At 35.4% G+C, this 14,287-nt stretch overlaps 1 protein-coding gene across 1 annotated transcript in view; it reads left to right on the top strand.

The window, feature by feature from the left end:
• The window catches only part of CNTNAP2 (contactin associated protein 2), a 1,037,491-nt gene that overhangs the window by 696,838 nt on the left and 326,366 nt on the right, over positions 1-14,287 (top strand). The window contains exon 12 of the mRNA XM_053940221.1: positions 13,239-13,358. Coding sequence (XP_053796196.1) covers positions 13,239-13,358 — 120 coding nt within the window. The remainder of the gene's footprint in view (positions 1-13,238; positions 13,359-14,287) is intronic.

Raw genomic sequence — 14,287 nt, 5'->3', positions numbered from 1 at the left:
TAATTAGCTTTTTCTCAAACTTTTCCATTAAGACAATCTAACATATTGCATACTTCACTGTCAATGCTTTTTTTGCAATTAAAGTTTTTTAAGGTGCTGATATTAAAATCCCATTGACACCCATTAGACAGAAAAAACATATTTTGAAGTCATTCTAATCCTATTTTTTCAGATGTGAGAGAATGAAATTAATGCAAATATCAACTTTTAAAGATGTACTATAGCCAAAGCAATGAGAATTTCTTCACATATGCATGCGGACATATTGTTATCTGTCCACATGAAATTGTTCTTTAAAAAGTTCTTTAACAATTCAAAACAGAGGAACATAATGGGTATAATTAGGCTTGCTATTAAAAGACACTATGCACCAATGGATGAGCAGTAGATATGCATTATCCAGGGTTTGTAGCATTTTTATGTACATCACCTAGTACAGAAAGATTTGATAAATTATATCTTTACAATGAATTTTCCAGTGTTTTGAGGGCTGTATGATCAATCTCATAGGACTGTGGATTGAGGAAAAAAAATTTAATTAAATGGAGTGAAAGCCTGAGATAGTTCTTGTGTATTCTACAACATATTTTGTCTTAATAACTAGTATAACAATGGGTATAACAAGGGTAACTAGTATACAATGGGTATAACAAATATAACTAGTATAACAAGGGTAAGTGTATGGCTTCTGCAGCAAATAAAGAATAATTATTGTCAGTTGTCTTATGATACTTCCATGTGAATGATATGTGTTCCAGATGGTGGGGGTTCTGATTGAGTTTGGTTCTTGTTTATGGACACTACCTTTCTTGAACATCATTATAATATTTCTTTTGCTTTTCCGCAGCATAAATGTATTGCACCTGTAAATTACCTCCTTAGGAATCAAATGTCTACATTAACCCTTTTCATTCAGGGACAAGAACTGTAATCCTTCTTTGTAGTTTTAGTCTGGAGGAGTTTTGAGTTTTATTCTCCTTTCCAGTGTGCTGTAATTTAAATGGGAGATAAAGCAGGGAAAGTTTAGGACCAAAATCTGTTAGCAAAAGTAGATGCTCGGTATCAGTCATGGTGCCGAGCTGATAACTATCACTTTAAAATTTCACCTTAGGTAGGACAGCCAATAGTTCTCTTGTCTGGACAAGTCCCTTAGCAGAAGTAACGACAGGTTACTAGAATTCTTTAAATATTTTACTGAAGCCAGAGGAATCATCTATGTTTACATAACTTTACAAAAACATGGAAATCTATTGTTTCATGAATACAAATACAGTTTGCTAATATTAGCAAAACTACTGAAATGTTTTGTAGTTTCTCATTTTCTCAGTAGAAGCATTAACTATACTATTTAGGCATACTTAACTGTATATCTAGCACTATTAATTTTATTTTACTGGAAGCATATTCTTTCTTTAACTCTCATCTTGCAAATTTTTAAGCTTATGTATCCCTATGTAGCTTTTACACCAGCTCATTCATCCCATCCCTATTCCCTAATGGCCTAACCACTTATGTATAAAACTTTAAATTTACTTGCGTCTGTGGTTGCTGTATTTTATATGATATGTTTTCAGTGTACTTTTAGGTTCAGAAGGAGCTAATTGATGTTCTAAAACAGAGAGGAAAATATAATGTGTTGTTTGTGACTACCTTTTATTTTTCTTTTTATTTCCTACTGCTACTTCAAAGCACTACAAATATCACTGCATTTCTCAGATTCATGCTCAGGCTAACTGAGCTATGTCTTTCTGAAATTCTTAACTACTCCTCTCCTTTTCAAGCCCTCTTCTGTCACCCCCATTTTAAGGATTTTCAATTTCATGTGCTTTCCTATCAATCTCAACAGTTTGTTTCCCCCTTTCATCATTCTTTCTCTAATCATTGCTCTGATTATTTTCCTCCTCAATCTGTTTTCACAGCCACATACTCACACACGTGTGCACACAGGAGTGCCATGCCCAGGAAAGATTTGGAAAGGAGTTTAACAAGAAAGCAGAATAGACTGTGCTGATCAGATGCAGGACACAACCAGGCAAGCATACTTACCACACCACTATTTATACCTACCCCTCTTTTTTCTCTGCACTTTTTTCCTTCTCCAAAATATCTAGCCCTCTGCTTTTTCCTGCCTTTAGTTCCATCCCTAAATATCCTATAAGTCTTGTGCAATCCTGAACTACATTTTCCATGCATCCCATGATGCATGGCAGAAATTCTTGGTCAACTTCCAAGGCAGAAACTCCCTTGGTCTGAAAGGTTTTTGGGGGAAGGGCTACCAGTGGCTCATGGTGATGGGGGTGATGGGCTCCATGCCCACTCACTGCAGCTGAGGCTGTGCTGTGACAGCCCCAGACAGGATTTTTGCTACTTGTGTGCGTCCTTGATTTAAGTCAGATGGGCTTGAATGGTTTGATGGCTCCTGTGATGGGCATGGGAGCAGCCTGGCAGGGTATTATTCTGGCTTCTGCTCCACTATTGGTTCTCTGAGCTCCTCTGTAGGTGTGCAGATGGGCATTTTTTTCTCAGAACCTGACACTTCCTCTATATTCTCATCCCCTCAGTAAATAGTCTACTAATAAATTAATAGAGTAAATTAATACTCTACAGTGCTGCTATTGAAACAGATACTAACAAAGCAGAATGTGTGCCAACCAGGGCAGCCCCCAAGGTACCCATCTAACATCTTACTAATCTCACAGCTCATCCATTATGTGAAAAAGATGTAAAAGTGATTTCTAGGAAGTTGCCAGGACACAGTCATTCCTATTTGAAAGTATCAGAGAGAAAGCATTAAAAAAAAAAGGGATGTGGAGCAGACGTTTCTGTTGATATTTTTATGTCAGTTAAAAAGGTTGAATTCTATTGGCAGTGCAAGTTGCTTAGTGATTAATGGAAATGACAAATATGATGCATTTCTTCTAAATTGGTGTTATGTTGATAGAGGACATTTTGATTGAGATAATGTAAATGCTGATGTGAGGATTTGTTTTCAAAATCTTATAGTTTTTTCTGTTCATAGAAATAAGTGTTCAGCTCCTCTGGAAAACCCACTGTTTGGTTAGGTGTCTGTCAGTCTGTGTGCACAGCAGTCATTATGTAAGCAAGCTATTGTTCTGTGCTTTAGTATTTGGGTTTGTTTCAAACATAAGCTTTTAAATTGAGATTTGTAAGAAATTTTATTTAACCAGTTGTTGGTTTGTTTGGCATTTTTTTCCAATAACTTGTAGTTTCCCTCAAGTATAGGTTGTATTCTGTTGTAAATACAGCCAAGAAAAGTATCATAATTTCCTTCACAGGATTGCTGATTATGAGAAGGTCAGATACAAAAAACATTTAGGGATCTGGGGTAGAAAAGGAAAGGGGCAGGAAATTGTGACAATTACAACTGTTGAGGCTGGTAAAAATAAAACGGGATTACAGACCTATAAATGAACATGTGGGTAATGGATTTTGGGAACACTAATATTTGTGAACAAACAAAAACTGACACTACAGTCTCGTTCAAAGCTGGGTAATGAGAATATCTCCATGTTCATCTGAGCATTATTTAACATTTATTAGGATGCTTAGGTCTGAAGAGAGATCAAATGCTCTGATGTCCATGGCAGGAAAGAGCCAGTATATACTTAGTGAGGGAGAATATTTTGGTTTATTTAGTGTCTTTGCTACTTGTAGCCACTTACAGATATCTTGCGTTAAAATAAGTATCTTTGCCCTGACTTTACTGATGTTATAGCCCCTGCTTTGGCCCTGGTATAATTTGCTGAGGTTTTCACTTGTGTGTCTGTGTTCACTGTAGAGAGTAACTAAGGATAGGAGGAAGAAGGGGACAAGATGGTATTGGCAGTGTTCCTGTTACCTCCCAGCTGGAGAAGACTCAAACAAGCTCCAGGCAGCTCTGAAGCTTTCTTTGCCTGGGCCCAGTGTAAGATCAACACAAGTATGGTGAATATCTGAGTCTCTCTGACAATCTTCCCTCTCAGATGCAGGGCCCAGGAATGAATTATAGCTATACAAATGTGCAACACTATCCAGATTTAAAATGAAATTGTGCCATTTCTGTCCTGAATGGTGTTTTGTTCAGTCCCCAAACCCACGTTTGGTTTTTGATTTTTGGGAATTTTTTTTGGCTGGTTGGGTTTTTTGTGCTTGTGTATCCTTGGATGACTTAATTCACAAAAGTACCTTGTTAAAAATTGATACTTTCTTGTGATGTCTGTAGGCTGACACTGTTACAAAGATGCTAATTGTCTAATCTATGGCTTGTAATTTAAAATCACTGCTAAATTTGTTTAAAAATCCATTTTGGGTCAGCCATTTGTATTTAAATTAATTTCTCTCTTCCTCCCCTCTCCCAGCCCAAAGCAAAGAACAAAGTTGAGAGAGAAACAGAAGCACCTTTCATTTTACCATTAATGGGCTGGCTTTTTCCGTATTCATAGCAAATTCCTGGGTTGAGCTACTATGTAGTCGCTCAATTTGCAGTTTTCACCCCTATAGCAGTAATTTTCCTTATTATCCAAGTGGCAAATAAACTTATGCTCTCTTTCTCACTCTGATGGTAAAGCCTTTATTTTGTTTCCTTTTTTACCGCAATGGTAATTGTCGTGTTTATCACTGACATAACTGAGCCTAGAGTAAGCTTGACACAAAATCTGCAAATTTCCATATATCTTGTTTGTATTTTTACTGCTTTTAATTTAATTTCTGTTTTTATGGGGCATATTTGGATATTGGGCTAATGGTGAGAACACTTTATAAGTTCACTAGCTCACAGTAGAAGGCAGAGGGAGCATGTGAGGAAGACGTAGAAGCTTTTAAAAGGTTGAAGCTTAGATCAATGGCAGTGTGAAGAAGGTTTATGCTCAGTCACGAAGGAGCTTTGCTTTTGGAAAGTTTTAGTGGCATGAGAACCAGTGCAGCCATGGACAGAAATGAACACTAATCCAGATAAAAAGCACTAAAATTACCTCTGTTGGTTTACCTTCCCTATTAAATTATAAAAAAAAAAAAAAAAAAGAAAAAAAATCATTTAAAAATGGTGCTATCTATTTATATAATATTTTTTATTTCTATAGTTTATTTCTAAGATTCTCATATATATATATAATACTGTATGTACACTATTCTGTAAATATGCAAAATATAAAAATGTTTTTCTTTGGGAAGCTATTTTAGGGATTTTGAGTTGCAAAGCTACTGAGCATTGGGAAGGGCTATGCTTGGGAAGATTAACCAATTGTAGAAGCAATGGTTGAGGAAAACTGCTGAATTGTGTTTCATTTTTAAAATTCAGTTTTGTAGAAGTGATGGTTCTTGATGGCTGATTTGCCTTCTAGTTCATTGCTTATGATTCTTTGAATAAAGAAAACATCATTTAGGGTTGAATTAACAGAAATAAAAATTGTGAAATGTGCAAATTAATCTGGCTGTGCTGGCCATTTTCAATTTTCATGAAAAAAATTGGAGAATCCAGAGAAGAGACAAAATAATATAGCACCTGGAAAATGCAACCAGTGATCAAAATGAACAAACTTGGCCATTTTAATGTAGAGAAAAGATTTGTGTCTGTAAATAGACAAAAGATGGTTGCAAGGAGGAGTACAGTAACTTATCCTTCAAATTCATTGTGAATAAAAAGAGAAATGATAACTTTAAGATGCAGCAGAACAGCTCCCAGTGAAGAGAGTTGAACAAATGCTGATACTGAAGGGCTGGTGGAGCTCTAGGCTGCCTTGGTGTGTCAAGGAATTTACACCATTTTAAACCAGACTATGCCAGGAATGATACATAGATGTAATTGAGGGGTTTTTTTCAGAAGTGGATTAGATTATCTTTGAGATTCACCACAGCCATGTGATTCTGATGTTATACTAATTATGACCACAAAATGATTCTGCTTTTTATCTCAGCACTTATTTCTTCAAATATAGATTGAGTAATGGAACTACCTTTTCCAGGAATAATCTTTTAGAATGACGGAGTATTTATTTAATGGGATGTTGAGGGTAACAGAATTGAAGTATTGGGCTTTAGGTTAACTTTGTATTTGAACTGTCATGAGTGAAATAGTTGTGTGGTGTGGAAAAGATTCTTGCTAATGTCATGTGATGACAGTGAAAGGATGAAACTTTGAGTTCTTAGAATTCATGTTCTTGCCCTAGCTAGCTGTGAGAGTAAACCAAGAGCCCCTAAAATGATGGCAACCCAGAAAAAACAAATCCCAGTTTCACTGAGAAGGTATTTAAAGATGCCAGGGGTTGTTTTTGCTTGTACTTCTGGATTGCAGTGAAGCTCAGTTCAACTTCTGGCTGAGGAGGCAACCTAGTCATAGCTGAAAAATAGTGCTTGATCTGAGTTTTACAACAACTGAAAAATCAGTGGCTAAAGCATAGGCCATATCATACACATCTGCAATTTGATGGACTTGTTTATGATACTTTCTAATTTTCTCCAGTTCTCTTATATACAGTGAAACTTACCAATTGCCTAATGGCTTTTATATGTGAAAATTGCATTTTTTGCTGAGTGGCTGTTCATGTATAGCAACATTTCTTTAAGAACAGAGTAAATTAGTTTTCTTGCAGATGCAACATGAGCACACAAATTGTATTACACTTAGAGGTTCTAGTCTACTCAAATTTTCGGTTATGCACGAAGTCAGAAAAGGCAGGTTTTCTGTTTTCCAATGTCTTTAATAATAAGGTGATAATGCAATGGCAAGGGCATGTCACATTTGGACACTTTTTTAGTCCTTGTTTTTTACCTGGAAAGTCATTTGATTGTAACTGAATGACTTGTAACTGCATCTAGAGTAGTTATATTCCATCAGAAAGAAATTTCTGAAGTTCCTTTAGGCATCACAGTAGATCCATTTCAGATGTCCAGTTTGTGTACACACCATATTTAGGATGTGCATAAATCTGCAACTCATTGAGAAGATAAGTTTTCTTCATCCACATGAACTTCACTGCAGTTGTTGGCACATCCAGGTGTAATTTCCAAGTGCTCATAGACTGGGCACAGAAATTCAGTACTGCAGCCAGCTGGATATGCTAGCCTATTCCTACTGCTCTGGCCTGTCCAGGTGAGCACACTGTGAGCAGCCACAGCTGCTGTGAGGGCCAGCAGCCTTGAAGGTCTTACAGCTTTGTCCTGCTAGAGCCGTATATTTTGCTGAAAGTGCTGTTTCCTGTGCTTTTCCTCATCTAGGTAACCTAATTTTACAGGGACATCCTAGCTGCAAGTACCTGATATTTAGTGTGTGGCCTGTGGTGATCTACCTTCTGGTGATGCAGAACTTGGTCTCTCTAAGAGTCCATCAGAAATTTAGCGTGAACAACTGTTGCGGTTGCAAGACAATTTTTTTGTCTAGTTAGGATTTTAGTTTTGTTCTTCAATGCCACCCTTTATTTAGGGGAGGGGGTTACTTTACCAAATATTTTCAAGATACTTTTTAATCAAGAAAGACTTTTTAAAGGGGTCTTTGGCAGTGTGCAGAAAGCAAACCAGGTGTTTCATTACCTTTTGGTTTTTTACATTAAGATTATTGTGTAATAAGTAAAAATGGCAAGAAAGGTCTTGGTTACCTTAGGACCTTGTCTGTGCAGGATCAGATTGTGTTAGGTATTTTTAATGTTTTGGAGCTCTTTTTCAGATGAGTGTGCATACAGAATTTTTATATACAAACTTGAAAAAACTGGCAGACATAAGGCTTGGTTCTGACCATTACAGACATTGTCCTACAGAACAGCAAGAATATTGAAGTAGTGTTGCATCATGCTGGCTTTTTGTGGAGCTTTTTAAAAACTTTTTCATATACTTGAGGTAGTACAGCAACCCAGCAGCTGTGTGCATTCTTTCTGTCAGAATACAGAAGGATATTTTTCTCTCATATAACTTGCTTTGACTATGATGAAATATCTAGTTCTTTTAACTTATCTTAAAAGAATTGTAAGACATGATTTCTCCACCACATAGCATTGGAACAAGTAAAGGATGGGTATAGATTTAAAGTAGATGTGCATAGAGAAAAAAGTTTGCTGATAGAGCAGGAACTTACAGTGTACATGTATTGATGTATAAAAATTTATTTTTAACATTTTCCATTTTCCAGTTATCTTCTGAATATATGTTGTCATAAAGCAACAAATCTTATTTTAGTCTTTTAAAATAAATTTTAGGTATGACATTTCAGTGTGCAGCTATTTTTTGGGTAAGCTTGGAGTTTTTTCCTCCTTCATTGTATGTTTGTGCTTTCAGGGCTCAAGAGTTGAAACTAGTTTTAGTTACATAAACCCAAGCACTTCACAGTCTATTTAGCTTTTAGTATTTTTCCAAGAAGTTGAAAGTGATAAAGAGACATAGCTGGACTTTGTGGATCTGATGCATTGCCTGTTTTTGTCACTTTTGCTGTCATTTAATTCCATCCATTTTTCTGTATCTACACCTTTGCTATGTTCCTGTAAAGCTGAGATTTACTCCTATATTAGCAGATGTTTAAAGGAGTGTATTCCCTGCAGCAACCACATTCGCTGACAGAAACAAAACATATTGCAACACATTCATTGAACCACATAGTGCAGACTGTCATGCTGGGTAATCTATTTATAATGAGCTTTGCACTTATAAAAGGAGGCTGTTTGTCAGCCCTAAAATTAAAGCTGACTTTTTGCAGAGTGATGGAAAAACTGTAGTTCACCAAGGTGCTAATGAAATTTTATGGGAACATTATATAGGGCCACAAGGTTTCTAAATCCTTTTTGTCATTCAGCTATTCTGCTTTTTGGAGATAACCAGCAGCTGTGCCACCTGTTCAGGATAACTATCCCTTGATCTTTACACCAGTCAGAAAGTAAAACAGGAGTGAGAACATCTGCTTCCCTCAATCACTTAAGAGCCACTGAAATCTAAGAGGTGTTGATTCTTTCCAACTTTTGACTAACAGTCTTGAGCTGGAAAAAACTATTCTGTAAACTCTTTTTTGAACTATTTTCTTTTCCTCTAGTGTTTAAAATAGAGGGTCCTAAAAACTCAGAAATGAATGTTGACTTCCCCATCCATCACTACATCCCCTTTGGTGTTCAGAACCATGAAGAAAGGCAAAAATGAAAATGTTCTTAAGGTCTGTGCTAATACTAACAAACAAGGTTTGTTGTTAGTATTTGTTTCACTCTAGACTGTTCTCCCTTAGCCTAGTTACCTAATCAAGCTTTTCTAAGAAAATATATTTTTCCCCTCAAGCCATACTCATTCAAATCCACTGTTGTGAATGTTAGCTTAGTTAATGTGAACTTCAAAATGCATTCATAGTTGCATTTGTTAGCTAATTAAAAATAGCTGGATTTTCTGTCTAGATCAAGAAGCTTAGAGAAGATTGATGCTTCACACAGAAAGATACAGTGAAATTTATATTTTTTTATGTTTATGGATTTAAAACATTTTATCTTCATGTTGGAACACAGAAAACCCTTTCAAATGTTATCATTAAATGGATTTGGTGGTCTCAATTTGATCTGTATTATTCAGGAGATTAAACTTTAAAAAGGCTATTGCATTATTTGGTGCTATTCTCTTTCTAGTTGTGATTATTTTTGTGCATACTTTTTTCCTCACTCTAAGAGCTTCTATCACTGTTCTGACCAGGTTTTCACCTCTTGCAGTTTGTAGACAATTTTTGATGCAATATGAAAGCATGTAAAGAGTGAAGATGCTGTTTGTAGGAGGGTTTTTTCCTCCCTGTTCTCCTCAGAAAGAATATATGTGACCTTTGAAAAACCCTAACAAACTGAAAGCTGGATTTATTATGTTAGAAATAGCTTTTCTGGACATCAGGGTGCCTGTGAGTTTTACATTCAGCTTGGCAGATTTTGAGGTTCACTACTATTCTGAAGTCCCTTAAGAATACATATGTTGTGTATTTGAACCAGGTACCAAGAAAGCAAATATACTTTTTTGGCATTTCACTTCTACTGGCTTGAAAAGCAAAAATCTGCTACCCTTGTGTCCTCAGTTCTACCACTTTTTTTGTTTGTTTATTTTTCTTTCCTATCTTCCAGATGGAATCAGCACTACAAAGCCCTTCCCTCTCTCTCTCTGCTTCCTCTGTATGTAGATATATGCAACCATTTCTCCTCATTCACATGTGATAACACTGTAAACTTTATATCCAAGTCTTTCATTCTGCTTTCTTGCCTTTTCTTAGCTCAGTTAGGTTTTTTTCTTTTTTATTGTAACCTTTACCAGTTTTCTCATTTAAGCAGTTTTGATTCTGCCATGGTCTCTTCCTTGTGTTCTGTGTTCATTTTCTTCTCTATTTTAGTGTACTTGGGTGACTTCTAAATCAGCATTCCTTAAATGTTTGTCTTTTCATCTTCTCTAGGTTTTCTTTGAGTTTCCTAATTTCTAGTTTCACCTGCTCTCTGTCTTACACACTACTGATCTTTTTTTGTAACATTTACATAAAGTAGTGGCTGATAAAATGATCCTGTGCTGTCTCCCTTTCTATGTCATCATCCACTTGGACATCTTGGTGTCATGTCTTACTTTCCTTTACTTCAGAGTTGCCTTCTGCCTGATGTTTGCTGCTGTTGTTCTTTTCTTTATTCTTTTTCTTTTATTTTCTTTTAAAGTGGCTACCCTTTGCCATCCCAAGTCAACAATAATATCTCTTTCTGTCATCAATTGTCTTCATACACTGGAACATGATTGCTGTTTCCTATTGCACCTTTAATTACTGGTTATTTTGTCAGCATGTGAAATTCACTTGTCCCTTCACTTTGTTCCTATGTGTCTGGGAAGTGATTTTTGTTAACACTCCGGTGCCTACCTTTACATTTTTTTTTTTTATTCCCATTTTTAAGATCTTTATGCATCTACATAAATGGTCTCAAATTGTGCCAGAGGGGTTTACAGGCACAGAAAGGGTTGTAAAGCATTGGAACATACTGCCAGGGAAGTGGTGAAGTCATCATCCCTGCAACTCTTCAACGAAACCTGTAGATTCAGCACTTTGAGGACATGGTTTAGTAGTGAACATAGTGGCAGTGATAGGTTGATGGTTGGACATGATGATCTTAAAGGTCTTTTCCAACCTTAATTTTAGGATTCTATACATATGCATAATACCTCCCAGAAAACTATCCCACACTCCTAACACTTTTCACAAGTTGAAATTGTTTAAAATAACCCATTATTTTGCCTTCATTTGAAGAAAAATCTTAATTTTTATTAGTTAGTGTTCAACATAACGTTGAAGTTTAACAAAGCTGACTTATTAAAAAGTAGCCTTTTCGGTGCTATAAAACTAGCACCTACACACCACTTTCTATTTCTCCCATTCTAGAAGAACAGAAAGAAGGGTGTTATATCTAAACCCCTTAATTTTCTATAAAAAACATTTGACTTCCATTTGACTTCGTGTTGTTTTCTGAGTTGTAGCAGTATCTCTGTACAAAACTTGGCCTGTGTGCTCAAAAGCAGCAAACTTGGATAACATAAAGGTCTGGTTACTACAGAGACAAAGCTCCCCTGATTTTCTGAAAGAGTTTAGAAAATGAAAAAACAAAACTTCATTAAGATCACAAACAATATTTCATATCTTCTTGACTTGACTTGGAGTGCATCCATTAATTTGCCTGTCAATATCACAACAGTTATACATTGACTGAGTTAGTATCTTATGACATTTTTTAGATAGTGTGTAGAAAGTGAAGGAAACACTTTTGAACAAAATAGGTTATGAATCTCTTATGAATTCTGCATGAAGTGCCTGAAAACAGACACAGAGTCTCCTTGATAATGGAAGAATATGTTGACCTTTGTTTGTGGAGAAACGAGAAATGGCTTGAATTGTCTTACAATTTAATTTAAATGTCATCTACTTGTATAAAATTTACTTTATATCCTCTAATGAGCACATAAAACTTTCCAGGAAATTCCTCCTCTTGTAGCACCACAAGGAGGTTGTAGATAGATAACAGCCTTTAGCCTTGCATTCGTGCCACATCAACATTTGGTATTTTTTTTAAGTCCACTTTCCTTCCCATGTCTTGATATTTGGTTAGAGGCTTTTAAATGTGCATGTGTGACCAGACACTCATCATCATCAGAGCCCAGCAAAACAGCTCGTCCTTATGGACATTTGAAATTAAGCCAGTCCTAGCAAAGAGATTGCTTGCAAGAATTGCCAACAAATTAGATGAATTTTTAGAGTGGATATGAAGTCTGGTTAAACAAACATTTCATTTCTTTTAGCAGCTGATTGATTGATTCCAAACAAAAAAGCTGTGCCATATGGTCCTTAAAAACAAAGCAGCATTACACATTCATTTTTAAAGAATTGTATAGGAAAATATCTATGTAATCCACCATTTTTATGCATATCCACACACACAACAATTTCTATAAATTATCAGTTTTACTTTTTCTTAGCATAAAATGATTTCTTCATATTTAATGCACATAATTTTGTAAAAACTCTACATTTGTGAGAAAATATGGGAATTACTAGAAAAGATTCTATTTACAATGCTTCTTATTATGTCTGAGCTATTCATACATTTTGACAAACAATTTTATGACTTGAAATAGAAAGCAGTATTCAAGGAGAAACTGAAACAAATGTCTCTACTAAATCAAACTTATTCCAGCAAATACTGTGACATTTCAGACCTTGCTGGGCCAGAGAATTAGTTCTGTATGTATTTAATAGAGTAACTGCATAGCTGTGTAGAGACAGGTATTGTAGGTAGGGAGAAATTTCACAATTTTGAAACTCTGTGTTATTCTGAGTTATTCTGAGTAATAAAACATGAACAATTAAAAAATGTACAGGAAGGAAACTCATAAGCTCTTTTAGTATCTCTTGAAAAAAAGCTTAAGGGTAGAAGTATGTTGTATCAATAGAAGTAATATAAGCAAAGTTATGAACTATATTGTTAAAAACAGTTTAAATATACTATTGAAAAAGTATTATTTTTCCTCTCTCTCCTCAAGTTGTTAAAATTGTCTTCCTATTCTGGCTTTTCCTCACATTAAAAAAGCAGAAATTATGTCCTGCAAGTTTTTAATCACTTCTATAATTTTGGAAAGATACTTTGTTTTCTGTGAACCTCAATGATATTGCTTTAATGTAAGAGGTACAATTCTTTGTATATAAACAGGATCTATTAATTGTCTTAAGAATTTTTTCCCCCAGGTTAAAACTATACTTATTGGTCTGTTTTATTTCATTTCAGCTATTTATGAACTCTCTTGTGAAGCATACAAACACTTGGGCAAAACTTCAAATTACTACTGGATAGATCCAGATGGCAGTGGGACACTGGGACCTTTGAAAGTTTACTGCAACATGACAGGTAACTGCATTCTATTTAATAATTAAGTAGGTTGAAGGGGGGATTTGTTTTTTGGGGTCTTTTAAAATGTAGTTAGGAGAAAGAGGGTGTTCATATTTCATATTTCTTGTTAAAAGAAAAATAATTACTAAGAGCTTTTCATCAGGGATAATCAGATCTGCAGTCACTATTCATGATAGACTGAGCAAGGCAGTAGTTACTGCATTTAATAAGCTTTTTGAATTGCACCTGTTAGGCTTAATAGGTCTTTGTATCCTCAGTGCTACATCATTTAAAAAAAATTGTAAAAGATACACAAGGAAAAAGTGGATAGATACATATTTACCAAAACTGTTGTATATCAACCCAGTGGAGTTCAGTAGTTTCTGTTGTTCATAGGGTGTTGTAGAAGGCAGCTTACCACTGCATGCAGGGAATAGAAATCAATTTCCAAAGAATCAAAACGTTAGAGTTTTCTTTATTGTCTGTTTTGTCTTCTACACTAGATCCTTCTAACACCAGTTAAACTCTGGAGATAATATTTATATAGCTACATTGATTTATTTTGATTTTGTTGTGTGTATTGTTTCATGCTTTTAAGACTAGTTTTGTATTCTCCCCAAAAGTATCTAATCTTAGTCATCTGTGTTGCCATGATGAGGCTGGAAAATATGATCATGAAAAACTGGACAATTTTCTGTACTGAGAATATATTATTTCTTTGTTCTGTTAATGCATATCAGTTGTCACAGGACTTTTTCTGATATGAAATATTGGATAGCTGATAAAACAAACATGTGCTCTCACTTTCCCCACTGCCTAAAAAATTAGAATTTCATAATGTTTGCGTTGGAAATCTGGGGTATGTCTGAGTCCTCAGATTCCATCATCAGCAACATGAAGGTGAAGGCACTGTCATAGGTTGAAACACTGTCTCTGACTTTTTAGAA

This window comes from Vidua chalybeata, chromosome 1 (genome assembly GCF_026979565.1).
Source record: "Vidua chalybeata isolate OUT-0048 chromosome 1, bVidCha1 merged haplotype, whole genome shotgun sequence".
Taxonomy (NCBI): domain Eukaryota; kingdom Metazoa; phylum Chordata; class Aves; order Passeriformes; family Viduidae; genus Vidua; species Vidua chalybeata.
Note: the sequence above shows the minus strand (reverse complement) of the source record. Positions and strands in the feature narration are given on the sequence as shown.